General features: G+C 41.0%; 2 protein-coding genes across 2 annotated transcripts; one reads left to right on the top strand and one right to left on the bottom strand.

Annotated features, from left to right (window-relative positions):
* Positions 1-687: 687 nt before the first annotated feature.
* gltpd2b (glycolipid transfer protein domain containing 2b) lies at positions 688-7,129 on the top strand. Its single transcript, XM_083889982.1, has 4 exons — positions 688-818; positions 2,819-2,877; positions 3,056-3,234; positions 6,097-7,129. The coding sequence occupies exons 1-4, from the start codon at positions 749-751 to the stop codon at positions 6,713-6,715; spliced, it is 927 nt and encodes a 308-aa protein (XP_083746108.1). The 5' UTR covers positions 688-748; the 3' UTR covers positions 6,716-7,129.
* Positions 7,130-12,995: 5,866 nt separating this feature from the next.
* On the bottom strand, positions 12,996-20,912 carry atp1b2b (ATPase Na+/K+ transporting subunit beta 2b; the record flags this gene model as incomplete). The annotated part of the gene is made up of 8 exons (XM_083890513.1): positions 12,996-13,160; positions 13,574-13,669; positions 14,480-14,506; positions 14,903-14,962; positions 15,162-15,367; positions 15,989-16,096; positions 16,197-16,325; positions 20,822-20,912. 8 exons carry the CDS (start codon positions 20,910-20,912, stop codon positions 12,996-12,998), a joined length of 882 nt encoding a protein of 293 aa, XP_083746639.1.
* Positions 20,913-26,849: the final 5,937 nt, after the last annotated feature.

The raw sequence follows: 26,849 nt of genomic DNA, 5'->3' as shown, positions 1-26,849 counted from the left end.
ATGAGGACAGGAGGAGAAATACATGTTTACAACATATGCTTCATGTTATACCCGCAACGTGGTGTCAGTGAGTGTGTGTCAGCACTGTTGTGAAGTGTAGTGGTGCACTTAATGATGTGTGTGAATGAGAGGGAGAGAGACAGACAGAGAGACAGAGAGAGAGAGAAGGGGAGGAGGAAGGGTAGTGGTGGTAGGAGGAGATGAGAGCGCAGGGAGCAAGTGTTTACTCAAGCTGACCAGTAATACAGCTCATATTAGTCAATGAATCTGGTGGAAAGCGGTTACTGGCGGACAAGCGACATTGCCTATTCTTTATCAGCCATGGGGCTGCACTTGGTTGATCTCTGGACCCTGAGATTGAGCAACAAAACAAGAGGCAGGCAGCTCTGCAATCAGTTGGACACACAGGCAGAGTAGAGGGGGAGACACGGAATCAAAGGAAATTGAAGAAAACAAAGTTGGGACAAAGGAAAGCAGCAGCTGTAAATCAGTTAAACATTTACTGGCTCTCTTTTTTTGGGGGGGGGGAGAGAGAGAGGATTTTGTGCAAGGCGTTGGGGAGGAGTATGAAAGATTTGAAAGGACATGGGAGGGTGGGGGGCAAAGGGTCTGATCGGGAGTAATTGTAGTGACAGCGAGTGCTGGGGACAAGGACTCATGTGAGACGCAGAGGAATTAACAGGGGGGGGGAAAAAGATCAGGACAGGGAACAGAGAAGGACCGGCAGAACCCAAACTGGACTGTCAGTATGGGTGTGAAGAGAAAGGCTGCTGCTGCTATCTTAGTCCTGCTGTTGTTCCTCGGCTCCTTGTGGCTGCGTGAGTACTCTCTTTACCCCCCCCCCCCTTCTCTCTGTGTACATGTTTTCCATGTGGAAGTTTTAATCTATAGTATACAACCCCTCCCTTGTTTGGAATGCATAGGGTACAAATCAGGACACTGTCACATGGTGTGGTGGCCACAGAGTTCAGCTCAGTGCCAACACCACATTTGGCTCAATCCTAATACTATTTTTTGTGCGATTCTGTAACTTTTTTTTAAAATATAATATTATCAGTTGATAACATATGGTGTAATGTTTACACACTAGCTTCTTTGGGATATGATATATAACTCTGTGACATGGGGTTAAGGGTCTTGCTCAAGGACACACATAGACGAGCAGAGCCAGGAATTGAACCAACAACCTTCCAGTTGAAAGACAACTCGCCCTGTCACTGAGCTACAATGGCTAAATCCTTACTCCTCACTTTCTTAATACTTTTACTTCTAAAACTTAAGTACATTTTACATCAGAAAATGACGTTTGATTCTTTAGTACAGTAAATGTCATATGCTTTAACCCTTTAAGGTATGCACCAAGAAAAAAGCAAAGGAAAAATTATTTCTTTGCATTTTTTATTATTTTTATTTTATTTTATTTACTATGATAACAATAATGACAATCATTTTCAATCAATTAGACCCTACAGTATTTCAGATACGGGCCTCTACCAAACGGTTGAGACGTCTGTTCATAATAAACCTTGTTTGAAAAAGTACAACATTCAGAACAAATCAAGTGTTAGTGAGTTCAGCTTGATGCATTTTTCAATGAGATTTAGTGACTTAAAGTGTGGTCAACCAAATGGTTGAGTAGTACCTTAAAGGGTTAAGACTGTTACTTCAGTAAAATTATAAAAAGTGACTTGTAAGATCCTTTTTAGGTACTTTATGCATGACTGTATTGAAGCCAACAAGTTGTTGATAAAATATATATCTGAAAATAAATTCAAACAACCAGTCTCAAAGATATCACCATACAAAAGCTTGAACTGGAATCATGTGATCTCTATGGATTAAGGTCATAGCGCTGCAATTTGAGAGAATTAACAGTCGCGTGATAAAATCCACAACTGGCACAACCAATAACGATTTCTCAATAACTCACTTAGGAAACTTAAATTTAGACTTGCCTCATCAGACCGAGCAGTGATGCGCCTGCCAACATCAGTGGGTCACTGTCAAGTCAGTAATACATGTCTAACATTGGACTGGCTGTGTTTCATTTGGAAAATCACAGATTTTTGTCACGTCAGTGAAGATGTCAGTCAGAGAAATGTGTCTTAAAGATATCATTTGGTACATTTCTGCTTTAAAATATCATATATTTGGTTTAGTAGTGTAATACCATGAGACAGAACGTTTCCAATATTTTTAAATTCATACACATCTGTATGTAATATAATATAATAGACACATTTTTATTATTCTCTGCTATAACTTGTACACGCACGGATACATTCGGTGCTATTAAGTTAGCCAGTGTGTTTGTTTCTTCATTTTATTGCCTGTATTTGTCACTAAGGGATCACAAAACTGGACAACAGTTCCCATGATCCCACACTGCTTCCTGACATCATCAAACTGGGTCTTTTGTCATCATTTTGGTTGTTAATGCAATACCTTTAATATGCATTCAAGGTATTAATAGGGTTTTTTCATACAATTTTATCAACAAATTGCTATATAGACAGAAATCGGATTTAAAAACATCTAAAACCTATTTTAAAAGGAAATCACACCCTTAAGTTTTAAGTCATTGCTTTGGTTCACACTAATCGTTGCAGCCAAACACAGACATGCGCTGTTATATTGGGAAACTGGTGGAGACCAAAAACAGAGCAATTGTGGAGAAACTGGACTAAATGTTGGATATGTAGAGAAGCAACTAAGTTCACCCTGACTTGGTGATTAGGAAGGAATAGGAAAATAGGTTGCAGTTTAGTTGCTGGATTTTATTGTCTGGTTTGCTCATGTTTCTTTTCTGTTTGTCCAGAGGGAGGCTTGGGTTACCACTGGGATTCCTGTTTAAAAGGCTATAATCAGGTGAATAAGGTAAAAAACAAAAAAACTAAATGACTTTATCATCTAATCACAATTTCTCCACAAGCCAAATTTTGTGAAGCAGATGGGAAATTTGAATAATTATCAATCACCTCTGCTTTCTCTTCTCCCTTTGTTCTATTCATGGTCCCCACACTCACTGACCTCGCTCCCCCACCACCACCACCAGCTTCACCATCTGTCCAACAGCAGTGGGGCTGATGGGTCTGAGGGGCCCCCGATCCAGGAGAACTGTCCTGGTCAGACCTTCCAGGTGTCCTTACTGCTCTCCCACCTGTTGGCGGCACCAGCCTACGGCTCTGACGTGCTCCTGCAGCCGTATCTGTCCAGCTGGGATGAGCTTGTGAAGTAAGATCATCAGACTTAGCTCACTGTAAAATGGGAAATATTTTGTTATCTGTGACACCACTCATCATGACAATGTTTAGACATTAAACACATGTAATTAAAGGTAGAGTGTAAACAAAGCAGAGGCAAAGTTGGCAAACTTACCAACACCTGGATCACACTGGCTGCATGTAAGCTGTGGAACTGCTGTGGAAATGCCTGGAATGGCCTTTCAGAGGCAGCATGTGAACAAAAAGTCCTTGGTCAAGCCCTGAATACGATGCGTAGGTAGACTTTTACCGCATTTTCCAACTCAACTTGACACAAGTGTTATTGAGGTTAGGGTTGGGCTAAAAAAAAGACAAGGCTATACAGTAAATTACAATGACATGAAAATAATAGCGTGTGTACATTTCTTTAACCACTAAGCAGCCAGTTACCGGTGGAAACGTCATCAAAGCTACTTGATGACGACACACCCAAGGTACCAGATTGCTGTTATTTCTACTACTGATAGAGGGCGCCTATTTTAAAAAACATACATTTGGGCCATAATTCCTGCATACGACCTACAGTAACTTTTTGTTGGAAGACGGTCTCAAGCATTACACTACCTCAGCCGCTGTGCTGGTTTAAAGCTCAAACTCATCACTTCAGACACCCAGCCTTAATTTGTCAGATTATACATTTGTGTACACCAGTCGAATACAGCTCTGCTACAATAAGGCTAGCAAAGGAAGGCAAGGGAACAAAGAACACACTGAACAAGCATGAGGCAACAGTGGAGAGAGAAAAAACTTGGACAGAAGGAACAGTAAAAATTTGAATCCCAATTCCACCCCTTAACCCTCCCCCTTGTTTTTGCGCGTTCATGTGAGGGGTAGGGCTGTCTCATTTCTCATTAGGGTTAAGGGTTAGGGCCAAGCCGTAGGGCTACGTAGCCCTCGAAACGAAGCTTCCTCAGGACCGCACTAGTGATGGGATCGGCAGTTCATTTGAGTGTTCTGAATCACTTGAATCATTTTATTAAAATGATTCGTTCAAAAAATTCGTTCACCGAATCATTCAGTTCTAAGCAGGAGCCCAGTGCCCCGCTACGTGACTCACCTCCTCCCTGAGTGCAGTACGTGCGCGCCGCGGGTCATAGAGTGAGTGAGTGACAGCGCGGACGGGATTCATGTCCTCAGCGTCAGTTCACCTCCTCTCTGTGTCAGTTCGTACCTCAGCGTCAGTTCACCTCCTCTCTGTCTCTTAGTTCGTTCGTACGCACGAATCATGAGTGAGTCAGTGTACTGACAGTGTACGAATCACAGCAGCACGGCCGGGCAGACACAGTTCACAGTCACTCCCTCTCCCTCCCCGCTCGGCGCACGTTGGCTGGCGTAGTTTGCCGAAGATTCACGAGTGAGTGACTGCGACGGCGTCGGCGAATGACTTCACGAGTGATTCACAGGACCCGGCAGTTCCACTCCCGGCCGCGGAGCTCAACTGAACTAAAAATGGAACGAATCAGTTCATGAAGTGATCCCAGTCAGTTCGTTCAGTCAAATGATCCGTACTTTCGAACGAATCACTCCTGACCGACACAACACTAGACCGCACTTGAAATGGAGGGCTTTGAGGAATTTCCCAGCTTCCGCCGCGTCACCTGTTGGCGAAGTTTGAAAGCCGGCCGTTAAAGACTCGCACAAATGTATTTTCAGTATTTTAATTACTGAAAAGTCACGTGTAATGATTGTATTGTGGTCTTCTTCAATTGTCAACGGTGTTTTCTGAATCACTAGTCAAGTTTGTTTTGAATTACTAGCTAGTCGTAGCCGGGGTCGCACCTATGTTCCCCGGGTCCTATGTTCCCCGTTTTTCCCAAAAAAGGTCCGCTTTGTATGTGACAGGGGAACATAGGACCCTTTTTTGAAAAAGGGTAGGGTTAGAATTAGGGTTAGAGAAAGGGTCCTATGTTCCCCGGTCACATACAAAGCGGGGAACATAGGTACGGTCCCGTCGTAGCCGATGCTATCCCGGCGTTCCTTTCGTGTGGTTAGCTAGCTGCTATCGCTATTTTTTTAACATTAACAAATTGTGCCGGAGTGCACAGTTACGTCTTCAGGACAGAACAGGAGATTATGTCCCCGCTCTCGTCCGCTCTGTCTGCGAGCAGCTTTCTCCCTCTGCACCGTGTGTGTGTGTGTGTGTGTGTGTGTCTATGGTAATGCAGCGGGTCTGCAGTCGCTGTAACTGTGTGTGTGTGAACACTCCTCACGTCAGCGTTGCCGCCGATGTCGTTGGTTAGCAGCTGACAGTCGTAAAAACAGAAAAATAGCCCAGGCAACAGACATTACTTGTGAGGACGGCATGTTTGGATTGTTACATCAACAAGCAGCGCATCGGCTTGTTGATGTAACAGTCCGCGAGCGTCAATTCCGGACGACGTGATGACGTAATGGAGGTGTGTCTCATTTCTCAGGGGAACGTTCGTACCCCGAGCTCCCTCAACTCTGTTTTGAGGGCCAAGGGGAACTCCGATAAAGGGTTAGGGGGAAGGGGGAGGGCTAAGTGGTGGAATTGGGATTATAAAAACGTAAAAGAGCCACAAGAAAAGATGCTACATAGCAAAATTTAAACTTGCAGTTACCCACTGTCTTACATTTTGACTGAGTGGTCAACATTCATTATTTGTACGTTTTTGGAGTGAAGAGAAAAACCGTCAAAAAACCTGACGACAGGTTCAAGTAGGTTTAACAGGTTTAAATAGCAAATTATCCTAACTTTCTGTGCAGGAGTTGAGTTTACCTGCATTTTTAAGTTTTTTACTTCATCCATCATAAAATCTGTTCCAGTGCAGCGGAATAAGAGGCTTCATCTTGTTCTGTGTTCCTCCCCCAGGTTCATGGAGGCTTTGGGCCCAATGGTGGGACTGATATCTAAGGAGATAGAAAGCAAGACCACCATCATCCGCCAACTGGCCCTTTTGGCAGAGGAGAACCCTGAGGCAGAGCTGGGCCCAGATTTACAGTCAATAAATTCTGTGAGCACAGAAGTCGGGACAAAGAAGAGTTTGGAGGCCTCACAGCACAATGGTGCTTATCATTCTGTGCGCTCCATGATCTTAGTTGAACTGAACCGGGGTGTTGTAAACTTTCAGAGCCAGACGGACTCTGGCTGCAGGACACTTTTGCGTTTACACCGTGCCCTGCTTTGGCTGAAGCTGTTCCTGGAGAAGCTGGCAGAGACGCCAGATGCCGGCCGGCTCAGGAGCCCCTCAGAGTTATGCCGCGAGGCCTACAAGACCACACTGGCTAACCACCACACGTGGTTTGTTCGCCGGGCAGCCGAGCTGGCCTTCATCGCCATGCCAGAGCGCGGTTTCTTCTTCAGACTGGTGTGTACGCAGGACCAAGAGGAGCTGAACACGGTGCTGAGCAGAGTGGTTCGGGCCATCGGAGAGGTTTATAACAGGACAGAGAAAGCCCTGGAGGAGAATAACATGCTTGACTTACCATAGAAAATGGAACTGTCAGACTGGACACAAAGCCTCTGCTGCTGTTTGACCCTCAGTACATTTCCATGAACAGTGAAGTCGAGCTGCGCCTGTAGCTTGACCACATTGCTTTTTACTTTGACTACTGTTTTTGTTCTTATATACAAGCACCTGCAGGGAATTAAGGTAATGAATGAAGTGTGTCCACCTCCACAACACCAGGTGGTGATATGTCCAATTTAGCAGTATTAGGCACAGACAAAACATTAGTTGGGTGCCATTCGGTGTCTTTCTGTCATCTATTAACTTCAAAATAGTCCATGTTCTTCTGTTATTCACCTCTCAAAGTCACGGGGTGGGAATCTGGGCCAGTTTGAGCCAGACATTATCTGGCTCCGTAAGTCCGACTTTGAGAAATTTGATTTAGTACGATGTCAATTGGACTATTTCAAAAGTCTGGCGTCTTCATTTCATCCTACCCATCGAGACATCCTACCAAGGCTCAGTGCAACTTCATTTTGCAGAGGTTTAGAGGACACGCCTATATCCTACACTCAATCAGAACTTGGCTTATTTTTTGATTAATGATATTCTCTGTCGTAGACCATGCTCGTTTGGTATCGCAATACATCTATATGGAGAAAGTTTGACTGATCAGAACATAACTGCATGATTTTGAACACATGATGTCAAGTATATGAAAAAGTGCACTGTTTTTATATATATTTCTGACGGGGTAGCATCAGCCTTCGGTAGGATGTTTCAAGTTTCCTTAGATCCCACTTTAGTCGGACTAACGCAATCATTTATCCTTTTTTTGCATTTTTTGCACTGTGTCCTCGTGAATGAGCCTTTTTTTGAGATGCTAATATGTACACGTGCCGCATTTTTTTTCCTCCCCGACCAAAGTTGCTGCGCCAACAATCACAAACCACTGAAAGCCAGTTTTTGCGTTGACATTCCAGGACTCAGAGGATGTGATATTTTTCCATATTTAAAATGCAATGGAAAATGACTCCTGTTCTACTGTACTTGTCGTAAACATTTCAGAAATGTAGTATGCTACCTCAAAACAGAGCAGACCTAGATGGTTTGTAGAGCTACAATTTTGGACCTGATCAGAGACGTAGTCAACAAAAAGTTTCCTTATAGTAACTGTGGTAACGGTATTAACCCTTTAAGGTACTACTCAACCATTTGGTCGAGCACACTTTAAGTCACTATATCTCATTGAAAAATGCATCAAGCTGAACTCACTTACACTAAATTTATGTCATTTGTTCTGAATTTTGTACTTTATGAATTATGCAAACCAGCTTTATTATGAACAGACATCTCAACTGTTTGGTAGAGGCCTTTATCTAAAATACTGTAGGGTCTAATTTAAAATGCATATATTGTCGTTATTGTTATCACAAGTAAATAATATAAAATGCAAAGAAATTATTTTTCCTTAGCTTTTTTTCTTGGTGCGTACCTTAAAGGGTTAACACCTTAGCTTCTTTGGATGTTTTTGTAACACGCTCAGAGTCATTAAATATCTATATAATTGATCAGTGAAGTTTCCTGCTTTATGAGACAGCCCGGTCCGGTCATGTGATAAATTTCACATTTTAAAAAATGCCACCGAGCTGTTGTGTAATGTCATCTGCCACCCAGCAGAGGTTCCACTGCTTCACTTTCCTCACATAATCTGTGTGACACACACTCTCTCTCACCTGGATTTCACATTCTGTGGGGGGGGGGGGGGGGGGGGGGGGGTTGGTAGTATCATAGGCCTGAAAAAGGCCTGATCTGAGGTCGGGTTTAGAGACAATTCTGGATTATAATTTAGTAAGCGAGTAATGCAGAGAATAGTGTACATAGTGTTTTTTTTATTAATCTAGACCCGTAAATACTTCTAACCCTACATAATCCTGTCCCTCTGCCACTCTCTCTTTCTGAGGAGAATGAAGCAGAGATAAGGATAGAACCCGAGGGCACAGAGTGAGCAGGAGCCAGATGAAGGTCAGCGAGCAGAAAATACTCAGCCGCCGTAATCTTGTCAAGCAGTTGGCGGCAAGACTATTTTAAAGAGAGCTCCCAAAGGAAAAATGTCCACCCTCAACCAGGACTTTGATCCTACGTGGATCAATATTCCGTGACTCTGAGCAACTGTCTGTTGTGATCGACTTAAATCAGTGAACTTTGTCCTTTGTGTGTGTGTGAGTGTGTGTGTGTGGGGGAGGATGAGGCGTAGCTGGTGCCATTTCCAAAACACTTCCCTTTAATAACCTTGTGACAATAAAGTCACACGTGCAGACATAAAACGATGATGTCACGTATCCAGATGGACCTTTATACCGTGTCTGCACAGGTTAAAACCAGGATTATGGTGAATGGGATTACATTAGATTATATCCTTCTGATGCAACCTTTGACACTCTTTCTCGGTCTCCAACTAACAATTTAAAGGTGCCATATGTAAGAATGTGGCCAAACACGGTTACTACATTCACATTCAAAATACCGAGGTCTTTTAGGTTTGGTTTTCTGACGTAACTGGCAACCCGTGGTTGCTCGGCAGCTGAGACTCTACTGACTGCAATGATTGGTAGACGGCAGTAGGTGGCGCCACATGCCAAAATATTAGTCTGCAAAATATTATTTTAATGCAAATATTTTGTCTGTACTGTTGTTGTTTGTGAGTTCAGTTTGTTATATGAACATTATTCCTGAGTCTCTGTGACATATTAGGAGGATTTTATGGCCAGTTGCCTTAGATTTATTACATAATGCACCTTTAACTACATTACGGTATAAAGTGAAGGAAAGGTGATTTAGAGGCAGAGGCAATAATTAGTTTTGATCTCCAGTTCCCTTAAATGACATTTATTTATTTCTCTATCTTGGTTTGCAGTAAACATGAGCAAAAATCATACAGACAGTAAGAGCAAAATAAAATAAAGATCCAGAGTAGAGCCATCATCCTTTTTGGGTGAGAGTATTTCAACAAAGCTCATGGTTCCTTTCTTGAACTCCACAGTCTTAGGCATTAATATAGTGTAAAATGAGGAGATCAGATGGGGAGAAACGGGTTTTTTCGTTTTCTTTGGGCGCTATTGTCATTTTGTTTTCAAGTGTCGTGCGCGTGAAAGTTCTCTGAAAGCACAGTTACCAATAACAGGCCACAGAGAAACCTTCACCGCAAACTCCACAAGTTCAATTTAACAAAACAGAAATGACTTGATGACGAAAAAGTTTCCACGTATATAAAAACGACAAAAAGAACAAAACAAAAAAACGTTTCCAGTCAAGCCGTTTACATTTCGCCATTCGTCGATTAAAACGATTAAAGCCTTCCAGGTTGTTCCCATGATGTGATGCAATCCAAGTTAATACATTCTCTCCTCTTTATGACAAAATAGCAAGAAAAATACTCTTATATAAACAAAACAACTTGTGCCATCCTTGTTAATACATACTGGCAAAATTGCCCGAATGCATTACCTTGTACTATCTTTCCAATTCTCTCTTTCCTCTCGATGAAACACATGATTTACGCTAATTTTGTTACAGTCTTCCCGATACATACGGTACATACATACATACGTCTTACAGCCACACAAGAAATAATAGATATTGCTTTTTGAGGATACATCTCCAAAATTATCGCAGGAAAAGATGGATAAATGGAGTTAACAGGATATAACATTCTGTAACACTGGGGAACAACACTGTCTGTCCACCAGGAGGCACTGTTATCTTGTAATGTGTCGCGTTTTATTATTAGTTATTATTATTATTATTATTATTAGGAGAGTATGGCTCTTGATTACACAGGGGCACACAGGGCAGTGAAATGAATTTAATTTCAAAATGTCATGAAAATCTTTGGTTGAAGAACAAATCTTCACATGCACGGAAGGAAAAGTGTCCAATCAGGTGTTTAATTCACTGTTTAGTGGTTTTATTAATGATTATAGGGAATGACAATGAATGCACTGAGGAAAGGAATGGACTGGGACAGTGAATCGGTTGTTTCACACACGCACACAGGAGGAGCGACAAAGTAGGGTAAAGAGGTTCAGCGTGCCTGCTCTGGATTAGCCAACCAGATTAAGAGATTACAGTGAAATTAAGTAAGTGTTGCAGGAATGCTGCAGGGTAAGTTTATGTGAAGTCGCCAGAGGACTTTCACAAAACGCAAAAAAAGGACTCATGTTTCTACTGATCATCATTCTTGTTTCTCAATCCTGGTCCTCAGGACCCACTGTCCTGCATGCTTTAGATGTTTCCCTGATTCAACACACCTGATTTCAATAAATGGGTAATTTCCAGGATTTTTCCTGATGAGCTGTTGATTTGAATCACATGTGTTGGAGCAGGTTCAGGATTGAGACACACTGCTCTATTATGACGTCACGCGACAAGGTGCTTGTGTTTCATATTAGCTGCAGTGATATTATTGATGTGACAGTGATATAAGCTGCTTAGCATTATTAACTGCCAGTAGTCACATGTCAAGTAAACAGCTTCAGCACCAAAAGCAATAATTAAATAGAAAAAAATACCCTTTTTTTTAATGTGGAAACAATTTTCTTGTGTTGTTACTTTAATTTATGATCCATTAAAGGCGCCACATGTTAGAATGTGGCCAAAAACAGTTACTACATTCAAATTCAAAATACCGAGGTCTTTTAGGTTTCTTTTTCTGACGTAACTGGCAACCTGTGGTTGCTCGGCAGCTGAGACTCTAACGACTGCAATGATTAGTCGGCGGCGGTAGGTGGCGCCACATGCCAAATCATGATTTCAAAACATAAACATGATTTGCAGTCTGCAAAATATTTTATTTAATGCAAATATTTTGTCTGTACTATTGTTGTTGGTGAGTTTGTTTGTTATATGAACATTATTCCTGAGTCTCTGTGACATATTAGGAGGTTTTATGGCCAGTTGATTTAGATTTATTACATAATGCACCTCTATTTTTTTTTATCAGACGTAAACTAGAAATGATGATATCACGGATGGATGTTTCAGAAGTTGATAATGAGTCCATATAAATGATCAAATCGCCCAGCATCACAAAAAAAGAAGGAAAAACACACTTATTATGCAAATCAACACACAAGATTGCACTAGCATCTATTTTGAGATATTTACTTTAAGTAATAGATGCAGAGCATACAATAAAACCATTTTTTTTTTTTTTTTAATTAGTCAAAAAAAAGTGAAAAAAGTGAGGTATGAGAGATTTACAAGGATTTTCTTGTCATACTGACTGGCGTTTAACCACTATGTCTGAGTCAGGCTCTACTTTTTAAAATCCTGTTTAAAAATGCAATAATGCAAAAATAAATATTGTTTCGCTGAACTCCTACTATGTTATGAATAGACTCAAGCATTCATAATCTTCGACATGTAATGAATATTGCACATTGTATGCAATTTCCCGACCAACAGTGCGAGCGAGGGATTGTATATGGAACACACAAACACACACACACACACACACACACACTCACTCTACTGCAGCTCTCGCTCTTATTTTGAAGATTCCTATTTTACGTAGTTTGTTTGTTTTTTGGTAAACGCACGCCTCGCTGTGCAACACAGCGTTTAGAAGATGACAGTGTGCTCCCTCCTGGTGGTCAGGGGTTCAACACGCTAAGCAGAGAGGTGGGACACGAGGGGCGCCTCCTGCCCTCGAAGCACACAGAAGACGATACACACACATGCAAAATGGCTTCATCTCTGCATCCACCCACCGAGATATACACACGTTTGCTGGAATATTCTGTTTAAGTGCAACAAAACGGATGTAGTGGTATACGTTTTATGATACCGTATAAATACTAGATATACACATTTTGTATTGTAATATGTGTATATCCATATATATAGTATATAGAGAGAGGGATACTCTATGAGGAGGCAGCAGGAGGGGAGCAGCAACAAAAGTGGTGATGTTGCTGCTCCTTGCAAACTCTGAAAACACACGTTCACATCCGTTATATCCCCTAGTTTGTCATGCAGTATAAATTGACGTCACCTCAAACTAATGTACAGGAAAAGAAATTTATCCCAAAGCTCACAGACAGAAATAATAACAGGATTACCACCCTTTTATTCGCACCTCATCTCACCTCTTAACAGAACCCGTACGTCACCTCCCCCAAAAAATCAGGGGTTTGTAAACATTATCCTACAAAAGGGTGTGAATACTGCGATTAGTTTCTGTGTATGTGCAATGTTGCAGAGAATGAAGAAAAAGTAGTTTTCAGAAGAGGGGGAGGGAAAAAAGGTCAACAACCTAGTATTATTTCGAGTTGATCCTCAGCTTGAAAGACACTCGCCCAGCAAACTTGTCCCTTTCACTGCCGAGGGGAATGTTGTTGGCGTTGATCTTGCACTCGACGTTCACGTCCTGATTGGCGGTGATGTTGAGGAACTTGATGGCAACCAAAGGCTGAGAATAGTTCACCTGCGGAAAAAGAAACACATTCTTTAAATGCAGCATCCGCTGTTCTCTGTACGGTCCAAGTTTAACCCTTTAAGGTACGCACCAAGAAAAAAGCAAAGGAAAAATGTTTTATTTGCATTTTTTATTTCCTTATGATAACCATAATGACAATCTGTTTTTTTTTTTTTTAATTAGACCCTACAGTATTTCAGATACAGGCCTCTACCAAACGGTTGAGACGTCTGTTCATAATAAATCTGGTTTGCATAATTCATAAAGTACAACATTCACAACATTCACAAGTCACATTAAGTCTTAGTGAGTTTTTTTGTCAGATTTAGTGACTTAAAGTGTGCTCGACCAAATGGTTGAGTAGTACCTTAAAGGGTTAAATAACTTGTTGTTCGTTATTGACAATAACAGCAAAGTCTTACCTGTGCTTTCTTGCCATAGTACGGGAAGTACATAAGGTTGAAAGTGCCGTTGGGAGGAAAGTACTCCAGTTCGCCAATTTTGCCCGTATCTTCTCTCTGACGACGTGAAACAGCTTCATCAGTTACAGACTTACATTTTGGGGTTAATCTCCTTCTTTTTCTCTCAATCTAATCTCTCAATTTGTCCACTAACTAATTCATCAATTCTTTTTAACGGCAAGACACTACAGGATAAAGGTTTTGAAATGTCCCATGGTGATTATATACATTGCTTACTTTTTGAAGCATCATTTAATAAGTGTATGTTTATCTAAATATAAATTGAGGTATGAATGATAGAGACAATTCCCTTATTAGGTGAAACGTATGGATTCAAAGAGAGAAAGTCAAGTCATTTTCCTCATGAGTCTTAATTAATATTCTTAATTAAGTCTTAATATATATATTATTAATATTAAAACTAGTGCTGTCAAACGCTAACGCTGCAACGCTAACGCATTAAACGTTTCTGTGACCGGAAAAAGACGTGCGTGACGTCATGTTTACGTGACTCCCGATTGTTAAAAGGAGTCTCTAAATGAACGCTAAACTTTAAAAAACAGAGGCACACATACGCAGTACACAGGTACGCTGGTTACGGACCGCTCCAGTTCAACTGTAGGCGCTAAAAGGAGCGAATGCGGCTAACGGAGCTAACTGGTAAACGGTGCCTGACATGACGTCATTCGCTCCTTTTTCCAGTTAGTCGTCATGGAAACGGGTCATGCGTTAACCTTTTGCACAGCACTAATTCAAACTGTATATTTTTGCCTGTAGTGTCTCACCGACAAAGCACCTCATACACAGCTAAACTTCTACGCGGCTGCTCTATGACCTAAAGTGAGACATTTGCTGTCCCGTTCTCACCCATTCATCTTGACCAACTTTGTATCTCTGAGAGGAAAAAAAGACCAACAACATGCACTTTTGGTGTGAATGAAAACACAGCAAACATCACAGAAATAAAACACACATTAAAGTCCCTGTAAAGTGATAAAATAATACACCAGTATCACACTGAGCCACAGTCCTGCTCTCTGTCTCCCTCAGTGTCTATCACTGGTACTGCAGCCTCACAGCGGGAGTCTGCTTTTTTTTGTCCCTCTACTCTACATATTATATCCTATATTTCGAACATATTTAATGCATGAACAGGAGAACCAGACGTAAACACGAAGACAAATGGAGATGACAGGTGACAGATGAGAGTGAGGCACAATGGCCACGAATGGGCCGGCATCCAAATTGTCATATAAAACCTGTCGCCATGTAAGACAAATAAGGGATTACCTTTGCACCACAGGTGATATACGGAGCCTGTCCGTCTTTTCCTGGCAGCATCCCAATCACCTGGTGAAAAAGAAAAACAACAATTCCATCTCTTATTTAAACGCAGTAAGTAAAACAAATGTAATCTATGTAGTAAACGAACACCACAATCTCATAAAGTGACTTTTTCCTTGTCATTCCTATCCAGTCTCATTGTCTCAATCACTCGGAGGTCTCCTAGCAACACCATCCATTTCCCTCTCCTCTTTCTCCTCCATACCCGATTCAGCTTGATGATGATGCACGGCTTGCCCAAGTTGTATCCATAGTAACGGTCATTAAGTCCAGAGCAGTCCCCCAGCATGGTGCGGTTGAACCGACAGGCGCGCTTTGGGTTGTTCTTCACGTCGCCGCTGTCCTCTTGCACGAAGTACTGGTCAGGGACGCACTCCTCATTTTTCTGGGCCTGGACGGATTCGTTGTAGGCTGAAAAGAGAAGAGGAACGCGAGAGGTTTATTTTAAGCTGTTGGATGTCTCGAATTAGGTGATATTTAGTTGCCTTTTTATTGCCGACTATGTTCATAAACTGACTTTTTATGCAGCAAAGTGAGATAAAATTTCACCTTCGTCGTCTTCCTTTGGTCATACTAATTCATTCATTCATCATCTACCACTTTGTCCTCCACGTGAGGATCACACGGGGCCACATAGAGACAAACAACCGTCCAATCTCACACTCACAAATAGGGTCAATTTAGCGTGTTCTAAGGTTCTACTCAACCATTTGGTCGACCACACTTTAAGTCACTATATCTCATTGAAAAATGCATCAAGCTGAACTCACTAACACTTAATGTGACTTGTTCTGAATGTTGTACTTTATGAATTATGCAAACCAGGTTTATTATGAACAAACGTCTCAACCGTTTGGTAGAGGCCTGTATCTGAAATACTGTAGGGTTTTAATAAAAAAAAACAAAAAAAACCACAAATGATTGTCATTATGGTTATCATAAGTAAATAAAATAATAATATAATAAAAAAATGCAAATAAATCAACCCGCTGAAAACCGGTGGAGGCACATGCAAACATTAGTTGATTTTACATGATAGGAACTTCTCCAGGGTCTGAGTGTAGACGTCCCAGCTCTCGGTGTCCTGGATGGTATAGATAATCTCAAAGGTCTCATCTGTTTTGGGCGTCATCACCATTCCTGTGAGGGACAGAGAGAGTGTTTGTGACACCGCGGCACAGACTGTGACCCATATCTGCAGATTTTTTTATATATTTTTTTATCTTATTATTTGCTGCACCTGGTGTAGAAAGCCTGTCTTGCCAGGTTGGTTTGTGGTCGTCCAGGGTCTGCAGCATGACGTACATGGTGAGTGCAAACAAGCCGGCCAGGAAAATGTAGAAAACTAGATAGAAGAGAAAAATAAGACCTAAAAAAAAAAGAACAGAGAGAGATGCATCAGTGATAAAGTGATAAATTGAATTACACTTATTTAATACCATGAATTAGTATCTTTATGCTGCATTTTAGCCTTGCATCTTGTATCAGCATACCAAAAAGAACATAAACAAGGCAAGACAGCTTTATTTATAGAGCATTTTCAAACACAAAAGGCAGATTGTGGTGCTGTACAGACAAGGATTTAAAGAAGTTAGGCACAAAATTATAAAATTATAATAATATAAAGGTTTAAGAAGGTTAAAAAGCATTGTTGACCATTAGATGTCACCAATTCTTACACACTGGAACTTCAATAATTGAAATGTGAGCAAACCATGTTTCACAGAGTACTGTTTAATTAGTAAAAAAAAACAACAGACTGGTGTGATCACTGGTGTATCTGTGCTCATCTGCTGCAACTCTGCGTTATAATGGAGGGGTTTTTATTAATGCATGAAGACTCCATTAGAACAATATCTGCAACTTTAAGTTACTGCAGGCCGTTTCATAATTACCGTAATGCACAAACATACTAATCTGCCTTCGAGGTGAGAATGGATTAACAAATTCTGATTAAAGCTCGCTGTTGCCCTGTTGTTTGTGTTCATTCGTGTTGTGATGCACACACAGCAGCCCAGTTAATCCCCTTTAATAAACTAGAGGCACTTTACATAGCTCCTGTCATTATTGTGGTTATTGTGGATTTTTTGTTAGTTATTGTAAGTTATGTGTTTATATGTTTCTGTCTCGTCTGTCACTAGTTCATTCAGAATCATCTATGCCAGATCGTCTTAGGTGATTTTCGTATTCCCATAGCGACCACCGTATTAAAACGGCCTGAAACTCAACTTTAGCTGTTCTCCATGAGATGGAACAGAACAGGTTTGTTTCACCGCGGCGACCTGGACGGTGATCGGACAGACGCGGCAAAAAAATCTGCCACTTCCACAGAAGCTCAGCTTCTCTGCGAGTCAATGGAGCGAGCAGTGGGCGGGGCGCGGACACTGGGCTTCTGCATGGTGATTGGGGGAACTGTCGGAAAGGCGGAGCCAGTTTTTGATTGACAGCTTTGCAGAAACATACAAGTCCTGCCTGGATGGGAAGGGAGGAAGCCTGTAGACAAATAACTGGATATAGCCCATTTTCATTTGTACATACGAATATGTAAATAAAAAACACTATTTTAGTAATACATATTTATCGCGTTTCCTTGTTCGAGTTCGTTTGCAAAATTTCAGTTTCAAAGGTTGACTACAAGAAATAGTTAGCCTCCAGGGGGCGACACTCCTGGCTGTAGTCTCTAGTTCCAGGTCTTCCTCAACAGAACATAATGTCACGTTTTTTAACATATGTTCCCATTCAGAGGAAAATAGACGATTGGACCGCAGTGTAACATAAATAGCCTCTCCTACGACACATCCCACCATTTTAAGCATCACCACCTGAGGCCAGCAGTGGAAGGCAGTGGAGTGGCGTGACCCTGTGCCTCTGCTGGATGGCCCCCAGCGTGGAGCTCACTGGCTCTGTCAGCACTGGCTCTGTGCTGCATCTGCCTCTCCCCACACGACCAGGCTCACACACACACATCCATAACAATATGTCAAGGGGAAGCTGGTCCATGGGGGGCAATTAGAGCAAGGGGTTGCTTTTGATATCCATCCAATTGCTCCCTGAGATATCGGAATCCGAAGTCGACAAATGGCTGAGTAAGACTTTGATTAGCTGTTTGTCAAAAAAGCTGAGTCATTACATGGCCTCAGACCACAGTCTAGAGGCGGCGTGGCTATAGAAAGCATCGGAGATAAGAAGCGACAAAACGGCGTAATTAAGTGTTTGTACCCTGTCATCGTGACGGGACGTTGCGCTAACCACAAATATGACACCACCCAGGGGAGACTGGGTGTGCATACAGGGTCAAGTGTACAGGCAGGGTGGTTTTCCCCCTGGCAAAGAGGGTGTTAGGTTTACAGTCTGAGCTCCCAGTCAATGGTGATGATGGACAGAGAAGAGTATGTCTTTCATTCTGGTTTTTGTTCCTGCAGACAGGAGTTGAAAGCACAGAACAAAAGGACTGGTTCAGTATCGGGCCTTTTCTTCGCTCATAATGGCGGAAGGTGTCTTTTTTCTTTCAGAATTAATTACGTGGACATGCCGTTTGATTGCTTTGTAAATTGGGGACGAACACACCTGTGAAATAAAACTGGAAAAGGTGGTGCACTGTACAGCTGGACAAAAACATTAGGGCAGAAAATAATCAAATCTGTTGATTATAATGATTAAATGTGGGTGAAGACCGGGTTTCACTCCTGAGTGAATGTTGAAGATAGCACTTAAGTGCGGTTTTAGACATCTCACAAGAGAGAAATAGCCACACATTTTAATAATGACACATTGATATAAAGCACAGTATATTGAAGATTATTCTTGAATTATTCTATCCCTACACTGTGGATCTCTTTCTACACTGCATGTATGCACACAATAGCGTCCAAGTATAGAACGAGCAGCATGATGATTTTGTTCTTAATTTGGCCCTTTCAAAGGCTCATTTTGTCATTTCAAACGCTCTCCGCAGAGTGTTTTGTTGTTTTTGGAAGTGGGAGGCGCAGAACACTTAATTAGTCCTTATTTTAAATAGAAGTAGTTGTTTTACCATGTTTGCCTGGTGTCAGCTGGTGGCAACATAGCATCAAAATTGCGCACTGTTCCACTTTATCAAGGCTATTTCCATATCATTACAGCTCCGAACACAAAGCAGGGCACACATGAAAGTGTTCTGTGTGTTTCATCCTCAAAGAAGCTTTTGATCCAAGGCTCAGAAATACATGAAAACACAACACGTCTGTCAAAGATCCAGTGTGTGGAAACTGGTGAAATCTAAAGGTGAGAATATATTGTACAGCCACCAGGGGGTGAGTAGAAGTTTGAATGGAAGTCTATGGGAAAATGAGCCAAATTCTCACTTGATTTATTATGTCAGTCAACATTTACCCAAAGACTTAATGATCTCAATCACTAATTTCACCTATTTTTTAACAGAACATAAGTGTATATAAAAAAATGGATGGGTGGACTCTTAATAAAAGCCATACAGTCCGACAGGTGGCACCCAAGGTACAGTACTGATCATTAGGAGAGCAGGAAAGTGAGGTGAAACGCCAGGTTTAGCAGACCCACATGTAATGGCTGACTACAGAAATAGCCTAATTAACAAGCCTTAGAGAGCACAGCTTAAAAAGGCCACCAGACCTCAAAGCACCTGGGACACACTGAGCTGGATTAAGTTCTACACTGTGGGTCGATTCCAGCAAAGACAGCTACAGTAAATTATCCCCTACACCCAACTCGTACCACAATGTCTACTCATGAAACCGATAATTACCCACATACAAGTAAAAACCACCTTCAGCATTATTCCAACCACAACCACTAAACTAGTGCTTCCATTAAGATTATGTCTCCAGTGATTAGATAAAAAAAAAAGAATAATCTAAATTCCTGTGAGTGGTGTACTTTCCTCGAATGCTCCTGAATCGATACCGTCTCCACAAGCAGCCAATGAAGTCATTAGATTGGGATTAAATCCCTCACTACTGAGTAACACACTGGGAAGGGCTGGGGGGTTGGAGGTGATACAAATAGCATTTGGCCCTCGGCTTTACCCAGATTAAAAACGCTCCAATGTCATTAGAACAGAGCCATATGTGCCCGATCATTTCATGAATCTTTGAAACAGTTGCAGGCTGCTCGTGTGGCAGAAAAGAGGGCAGAAAATGCCACCGTCTTAAAAAGAGACTGAATTTTTCCTTCAAAATCTCTGGAGAGGAAAAAGACAAGAAAAGGAATGACATCACGTTCGATGAAGCCACAGGCTTGCCAACCAGTTTCTACTTAACTGGAGTGAGTCTCCACTGCAGCAGAATTTGCATTAAGTTAACACTCCTCCATCACCACTGAGAGGAACTGATCATATTATGGACTACTTGGCAACAACTGTGTGAGCAGTGCTGCAGTCTTCTGGCAAATTCACACATGTCATAATACTGTAAGACCGTACTCCTCCACCCTCATGTTGAGCGCATTGCGCAGGGAAAGCAGCGGCATAAATTATTAAAAGAATTAAACTATACAGGAGGTTCTCTCTCATCCACCACACCCCCACCCCCCCACCACCCATATCACCCCCACCCCTCTCTCTCTGGCTTCCACATGCAGGAGCGGTGCCGCATTCAAATTTCAGCACCACGCTGAAGTGGACAGCGACACTGCAGGGGAAGCTGATGGAGTCTGAACAGGAGAACACAATTTAAATCACACAGGTCATTTCTGAGGCTGGAGACACCTGTTGTAGATCCAATAGCAGGACCCACATAATTTGCTGCATTGCTGTAGCTGGCACACACACACACACACACACACACACACACACACACACACACACACACACACACACACACACACACACACACACACTGACACACTCACCCCAGCTGCTCGCCGTCCTGCCCAGAAACTCCCTCGTCCTCGAGTTCCATATATATTCCCTCCAGCCGGCTTTTTCTCCTTCCTTTGCCATGTTATCATAAAAGTGTGCGGAGCCGCTTCTGCTGCTGCTGCTGCTGCTGCTGCTGTTGCTGAATGAATGCGCCTGATGATGCAAGAAGAAGAGCCGGGTTGGGAAGAGAGAGAGAGGGAGGGAGAGAGAGAGAGAGAGAGAGCTACTGTACCGTCGTGAGGAAGGTAATTAAAAGGCTATATGTTATTTAAAAAATCAGAAATGAAGCACGGGAGAGCAACCACTGCTGCAGATTTACCTAATAGCAGTGGGTTTGGGATGGAAATGAAGAAAGCGCTCCGGCACTCAGCACAGATCTAGCAGTGTCCCTTCCCCCGGCTCTTGCCTGCATGCCGCAGAGTTTTGATGAGTGGTGCAGAAATCTAGTGATACTGCGGTAAAGCAGTAAAACCCCCTCCCCTCCCCCCCCCTCCCTCTCTCCTCCATCCCTCACCACCAGATCTGACCAATCGCCTGCACCTCATCCATCCCTCCTCACAGGTCCCCGCGCGTGAGAGACAACCGCGAGAGCCAATCACACGGAGGCTTTGGGCATCATTGTGTGTCGACATGTGGCTCTGATATTCCCAAAGGACTGTAAAGTGTCTGTGTGTTGCCCAATGGTGCATTTACAGTCCCAAGATAACTATACTCAATTATCTATGTTGAGATTAGAATAATGTTTCTATCATGATCACAATGGCTGATATTATGTCATATTTCCAAATGATTTTCAATTACTAAATATGTCATGAGGCAGACTCAAGTTTTTCTTTCCTTTCTTTATTTTGGGAACAATAATGAGACGGTTTTGCAGAATTAGTTGCTAATGTGATGTTCTTACACCTTATGTTAGTAAAATTGCCAAACACAAACTATTCTAATAAATATAAACCCTTTAAGATACGCACCAAGAAAAAAGCAAAGGAAAAATTATGTATTGCTGTTGTTTGAAATAACCGGCTAGTTTTGATTTTAAATACTATTTTAATTAAATTATTCTATTTTCTAGAACACTTCCTTCTTTTTCTTTCCTTTACACAGGTAAGAACACTATTTCGTTTATATGGGCAGATTAAATAAAATCAGATCTTGAACCTATCCTGAGTTATCCCATACATTCTTAGAAATAAAAGTGCGAAGTAGAACAATACAAGGTTCTTTGGCTTGTCCTCATAGGAGAACCCCTTTTGGCTCCAGGTAGAACCTTTTTATAAAGGTCACAAGATCACAAGATTAGGGCTGCAACCATTATTCCAATAAGTGATTATTCGGTTTTTCAATAATTAAAACAAGCTTCCTGATTTTTCCAGCTTCTAAATTGTGAATATTCTAACGCAAATTTCAATGAGATTTAGTGACTTAAAGTGTGATCAACCAAATGGTTGAGTAGTACCTTAAAGGGTTAAACACACACAAAACAGATTTTGCAAGGGCACTGCACTAGTGACTTTAAAAGGCAGTAAACTAGTTGGAAAAAGTATCAATAGACTAAAATGTGCATGAATTAGAATGGTGTACTTTTGTGGAATAAACATTTAATTACATTTATTGCTGTTGTAATTTAATTTTTGGGTACTAAGTAATAATTGATTATTTGTTTTTAGTGTTTTTCAATAATTTAAAGATTTTTTTTGTTATTTATATTTCAAGTAACTTGTTCTCCACAACAAATACTTGATTCATTTAGAATGTGATCGAATGAAATATGAAAATAATTCCTTACTTGTGAATAAAACACTTTTTTTTTTCTTTTCTTACCATCTTTAAAGGTCAGTTCCAATATTTTTTTTGCAATTTGCTTTCAGTCCAAAACAACAACAACAAACAAATAAACAAAAAACTCACTATTAATAATCCTGTCGCTCAGGAGGCATCCAACCTCATGCAGCAAGATCAGGTCTTCCTAAGTGCTTCATAGATGAAGGCGATGAGAAGAAACATCCACGTTTATGCTTCGCCATCTTGAACTCTCGCCATCGAACGTGACTCACTCACACACGTGCAGGCACGCGCACACACATCCAACTTCATCAAGAAACAAAAAATGGATGCAATATATTTTTGACCACAAGTGGGCTTTTGGGGGCGCTGTTTCCCGCTTGGCATAACAGAAAACAGCATCTGTCTGTCTATCTAAAGTCAGAAATACATACCATATACCATAGACTACTATAACATTTATATGTTAACATTAAAGATATAATTTTAGTTATAGAGCTTCTACATACTGCTGTATTAACTATTACAATGCTGTTAATTTAAGGCAGCCGTGGTTTAATACATTTGTTATTTATTATTTTCTTGTCTTGTATACTGCATGTTATAGTGTTTTACGTCCCTTAACATCAACTTAAAAACAGCGAATACAGAGCTCAGAAAGTTACGTTAGTAAGACGATACCACTTTTTTGCGTCCAATACCGATATTACAAACTCAAGTATCTATCGATATTAGCTCAATGCTTTAGCTGATTTTTATTTACATTTTTAGAGTCCGTGCATAGTGAAGCATGTGATTTATTGGATTTTTATCTCTCCGATAGCCGATCCAGTCAGTTTGACCTGTATCGGACCGATACCGATTTAATTTAATATGTGCCTGATACTGTGCCGTCGCAACGCAATCATTTCAACATTTTGGGATCATTACATGATGCATTCCATGCAGCTCAACTTCCTCTAAAATTACAACGTCAATGTCATATGTGTCCAGCCATGGCAAACCGGTCACAAGCCTACCGAGGGACGTTTTGAGTTATTTACAGATTCCGAAAGTGTGATTTCTAAGCTTTCCAACAATGTCCAACACATGCAAATCAGATAATATTTGAAGAAGTTATCGCAATTTGAATGTAGGCACTCCTCAAACTGCTTTAGGGAGAATTTTAGCCTCAAACATTTACACCTTCTGAGAGCAAAGAGACAGAATCATCACATTTACATAGAACAACCCCCTCCTGCTCTAAGCTGTCTGTGAAACCACACCCTGCTCTGTATGAGCACAGATACTATTGTTGTGAGCTACACTGCTACACAGAACAATACATTACAAACTGGACATAATATCCTATTAAGATTTGAAATTAAATAACCTAAAAAATATAGGAGGGGGGAGGGGTGGCTTATTCTGTTATCATTTCTTGTCCTTCCACACGTGTAGTCATACAGTGGTATGCAAAAGTTTGGGCACCCCTGTAAATCTTCATGATTTTCCTTTATAAACCAATGGTTGTTTGAAAAAGACATTTGAGTTAAATATATCATATAGGAGACAAACAGTGATAATTGAGACGTGAAATAAAGTTTATATGATTTACAGAAAGTCTGCAAGAATTATTTAAACAAAATTAGGCATGTGTATAAGTTTAGGCACCACAAAAGAAAACATGTGCATCCTCCTTTTGCAGAAATAACAGCCTCTAAACGCTTCCTACAGCTTCCAATTAGAGTCTGGATTCTGGAGGAAGGTATTTTGGACCATTCTTCTTTACAAAACATCTCCAGTTAAGTTTGATGGTTTGCCCCGACACAACTTCAACTTGGTCACTGATTCCTGGACATTGTTCTCCAGAATCTGCTGATATTGCAGACTTTCTGTAAATCATATAAACTTTATTTCACTTCTCAAATATCACTGTGTCTGTCTCCAATATGATATATTTAACCGAAATTTCTTATCTAAATAACCAATGACTTATAATATCAAATATCTAATATATATATAATAAAATACTTTGAAGTGTCTCTGTGGTGTAGTGTGGATGGATCAGTCTGTTCCTGAATGAGCTATGTGCTAACTTTAACTCGTTGCTAAATCATTAGCATCACAGTCAATACTTCATAAACAAAGCTGTGTCATTCACACATGATTCAAGCACATCAGCACATGTGGAGCTAGTGAACAACAATTCAGCCACATAACGTTCTGAAACGCACTGTGGATTATTAAAAGAAAAAACGTCCCTGTGTGTGACTGAACACTAACGTTACGTAGATTAACAACGAAACTCACCCGTAAGAATATAGAGCGGTGCTGGCGTCACGTCATCATCTCAGACGACTACTGTGTCTGTCCTGCTGTCTTTCAGCTTCTGAATAATCACCTGTTTGTTGTTTTTGTGACGACGAAGTTAGCTAACATGTTAGCATAAAAATATCTAACAATCCACTCACAGCAGAAGTGAGATCTGTGTCTGTCTTTGGTAAACTGTTCAGCCACAGTTTAATAATTGTCCGGGTTCTCCTTGCCTTCCTTTCTTCAACAAAGGTTTGATGAAAACTGCTTTGATGACAAACACTCACTGCACAAGCTCAATAACTGCTGGAAAGTTCCACTCTCTCTCTCTCTCTCTCTCTCTCTCTCTCTCTCTCTGTGTGCGCATATTAAGTAGCCATGTGTATTCTGCGTGACGTCAGCTGATTGGCCGAAAAAAACAACAAATGCTCTGTATTTACATTTCAATACTAAACGTGCGCTAGAATTACGACTGGAACGCGTCACTCGTTCCTTTTATCATGGATGACGAATCAGTTTCAACTGTTCTCTACAATAGAGGTTCCAAAAGGGTCTTTCTACAAGGGCTGAGGTTCTACCTGGAACTATTTGCTTCTGAAAAACCCTTTCATCTGGAAAGGGTCTTTCAAGGGTTGTTGGTTACACTAATGGTTCCAGGAAGAACCATTTTGATCCAGAGAACTCTTTAAAACCCCTTTCCTGAATAAAGGGTTTTAAAAAGGTTCTTCGTGGAACCTTTATGAAAAGGTTCTACCTGGAGCCAAAAAGGGTTCTCCTATGAGGACAAGCCGAAGAACCTTATATTGTTCTACTAAGCACTTTTATTTCTAAGAGTGTATGGGATAACTCAGGATAGGTTCAAGATCAACGCTGATCGGACAAATGTGGCAAAATCGTCACTTCCATGGAAGCTCAGCTTCTCTGGGAGTATCTGTCTGTCTATCTGTGCTGCAGAGGAACTGTGAGGCAGGAACACATTGCAAACATTCCGTTTGTAGTGTAAAGTTCATTATATAAAATTTATTTGTAATGACAATATCAATGCAAATATAGCACTACAGTGATTTCCAAGGTACACCGTATCTTACCATATCAATATAGTATGGCACTCGTATAATGGCCACTGTTTAGTTGACACACAAAACCAACAGCTTCTGTAAACTATCGTGGGGGAATATTACTGAGGGCTTCATTTCGGTAACGTAGTGGGATGATCGCCTGGTATCTGAAATTAAAAGTATGATGAGGATGTGGGGGGGGGGGGGGGGCTTTTCAGTATAAGGAATCTCTGCATGCATTGCACTTGCCCATTTCCATCAGCCTGACCTGTGCTTGTTTGACCGAGGTAAAACTCAGTAAAAATCCTTCGAGCGTCAAACACAAGCAGGTGGAACAACAACAAAAAGGCCAAGCAGTGACTCTGGAAACATTAAGTTAGGTCTTCTTTTCACGTGGGGGTGTACCGTACTGTACAGTTTGGTGCCAACTATCATAAAAACGACGACAATCAAAGAGACATTCAAGTGCCTTAATACTATTACAGAAAGGGCTCACTCTGCAAGATACAAACTCCAATTTCAACGTGGCTTTCGGAAAAAAAAAACAATTATAACCACTATATTAATAATGTTTCTCATGTAGTTGAAGGAACAACACCGGTAGGTCGAGATAGCAGCAACGTATTTAGAAAAAAAACAAATATGTACAGAAAATAAAAAACAAATGTAGAAAAAAGACAAATCAAATAATAACACAGCTTAAAGGGAATCTTGCATAACTTGAAATAAACAACTGTTGGCCTGTGCCTTTCTGTAGCGGGCTTACTCTGTTATTTGAACTATCAGTAATGCATGGAGTGGCTGCAGCAGATAAAAGTACGTCATTCTTTTTTTTCTTTTTTTTAGAAAAAAAACGAGTGAAGAAAGTTATGTTTATACAGTA

This window comes from Microchirus variegatus, assembly GCF_963457635.1.
Source record: "Microchirus variegatus genome assembly, chromosome: 5".
In the NCBI taxonomy this organism is placed as follows: domain Eukaryota; kingdom Metazoa; phylum Chordata; class Actinopteri; order Pleuronectiformes; family Soleidae; genus Microchirus; species Microchirus variegatus.
Note: the sequence above shows the minus strand (reverse complement) of the source record. Positions and strands in the feature narration are given on the sequence as shown.

Coding starts and splice junctions, on each gene's coding strand:
- gltpd2b (XM_083889982.1), top strand. CDS start 749: ATGGGTGTGAAGAGAAAGGCTGCTGCTGCTATCTTAGTCCTGCTGTTG. Junction 2,878..3,055: donor GCTATAATCAGGTGAATAAG/GTAAAAAACAAA, acceptor CACCACCACCAG/CTTCACCATCTGTCCAACAG. Junction 3,235..6,096: donor AGCTGGGATGAGCTTGTGAA/GTAAGATCATCA, acceptor TTCCTCCCCCAG/GTTCATGGAGGCTTTGGGCC.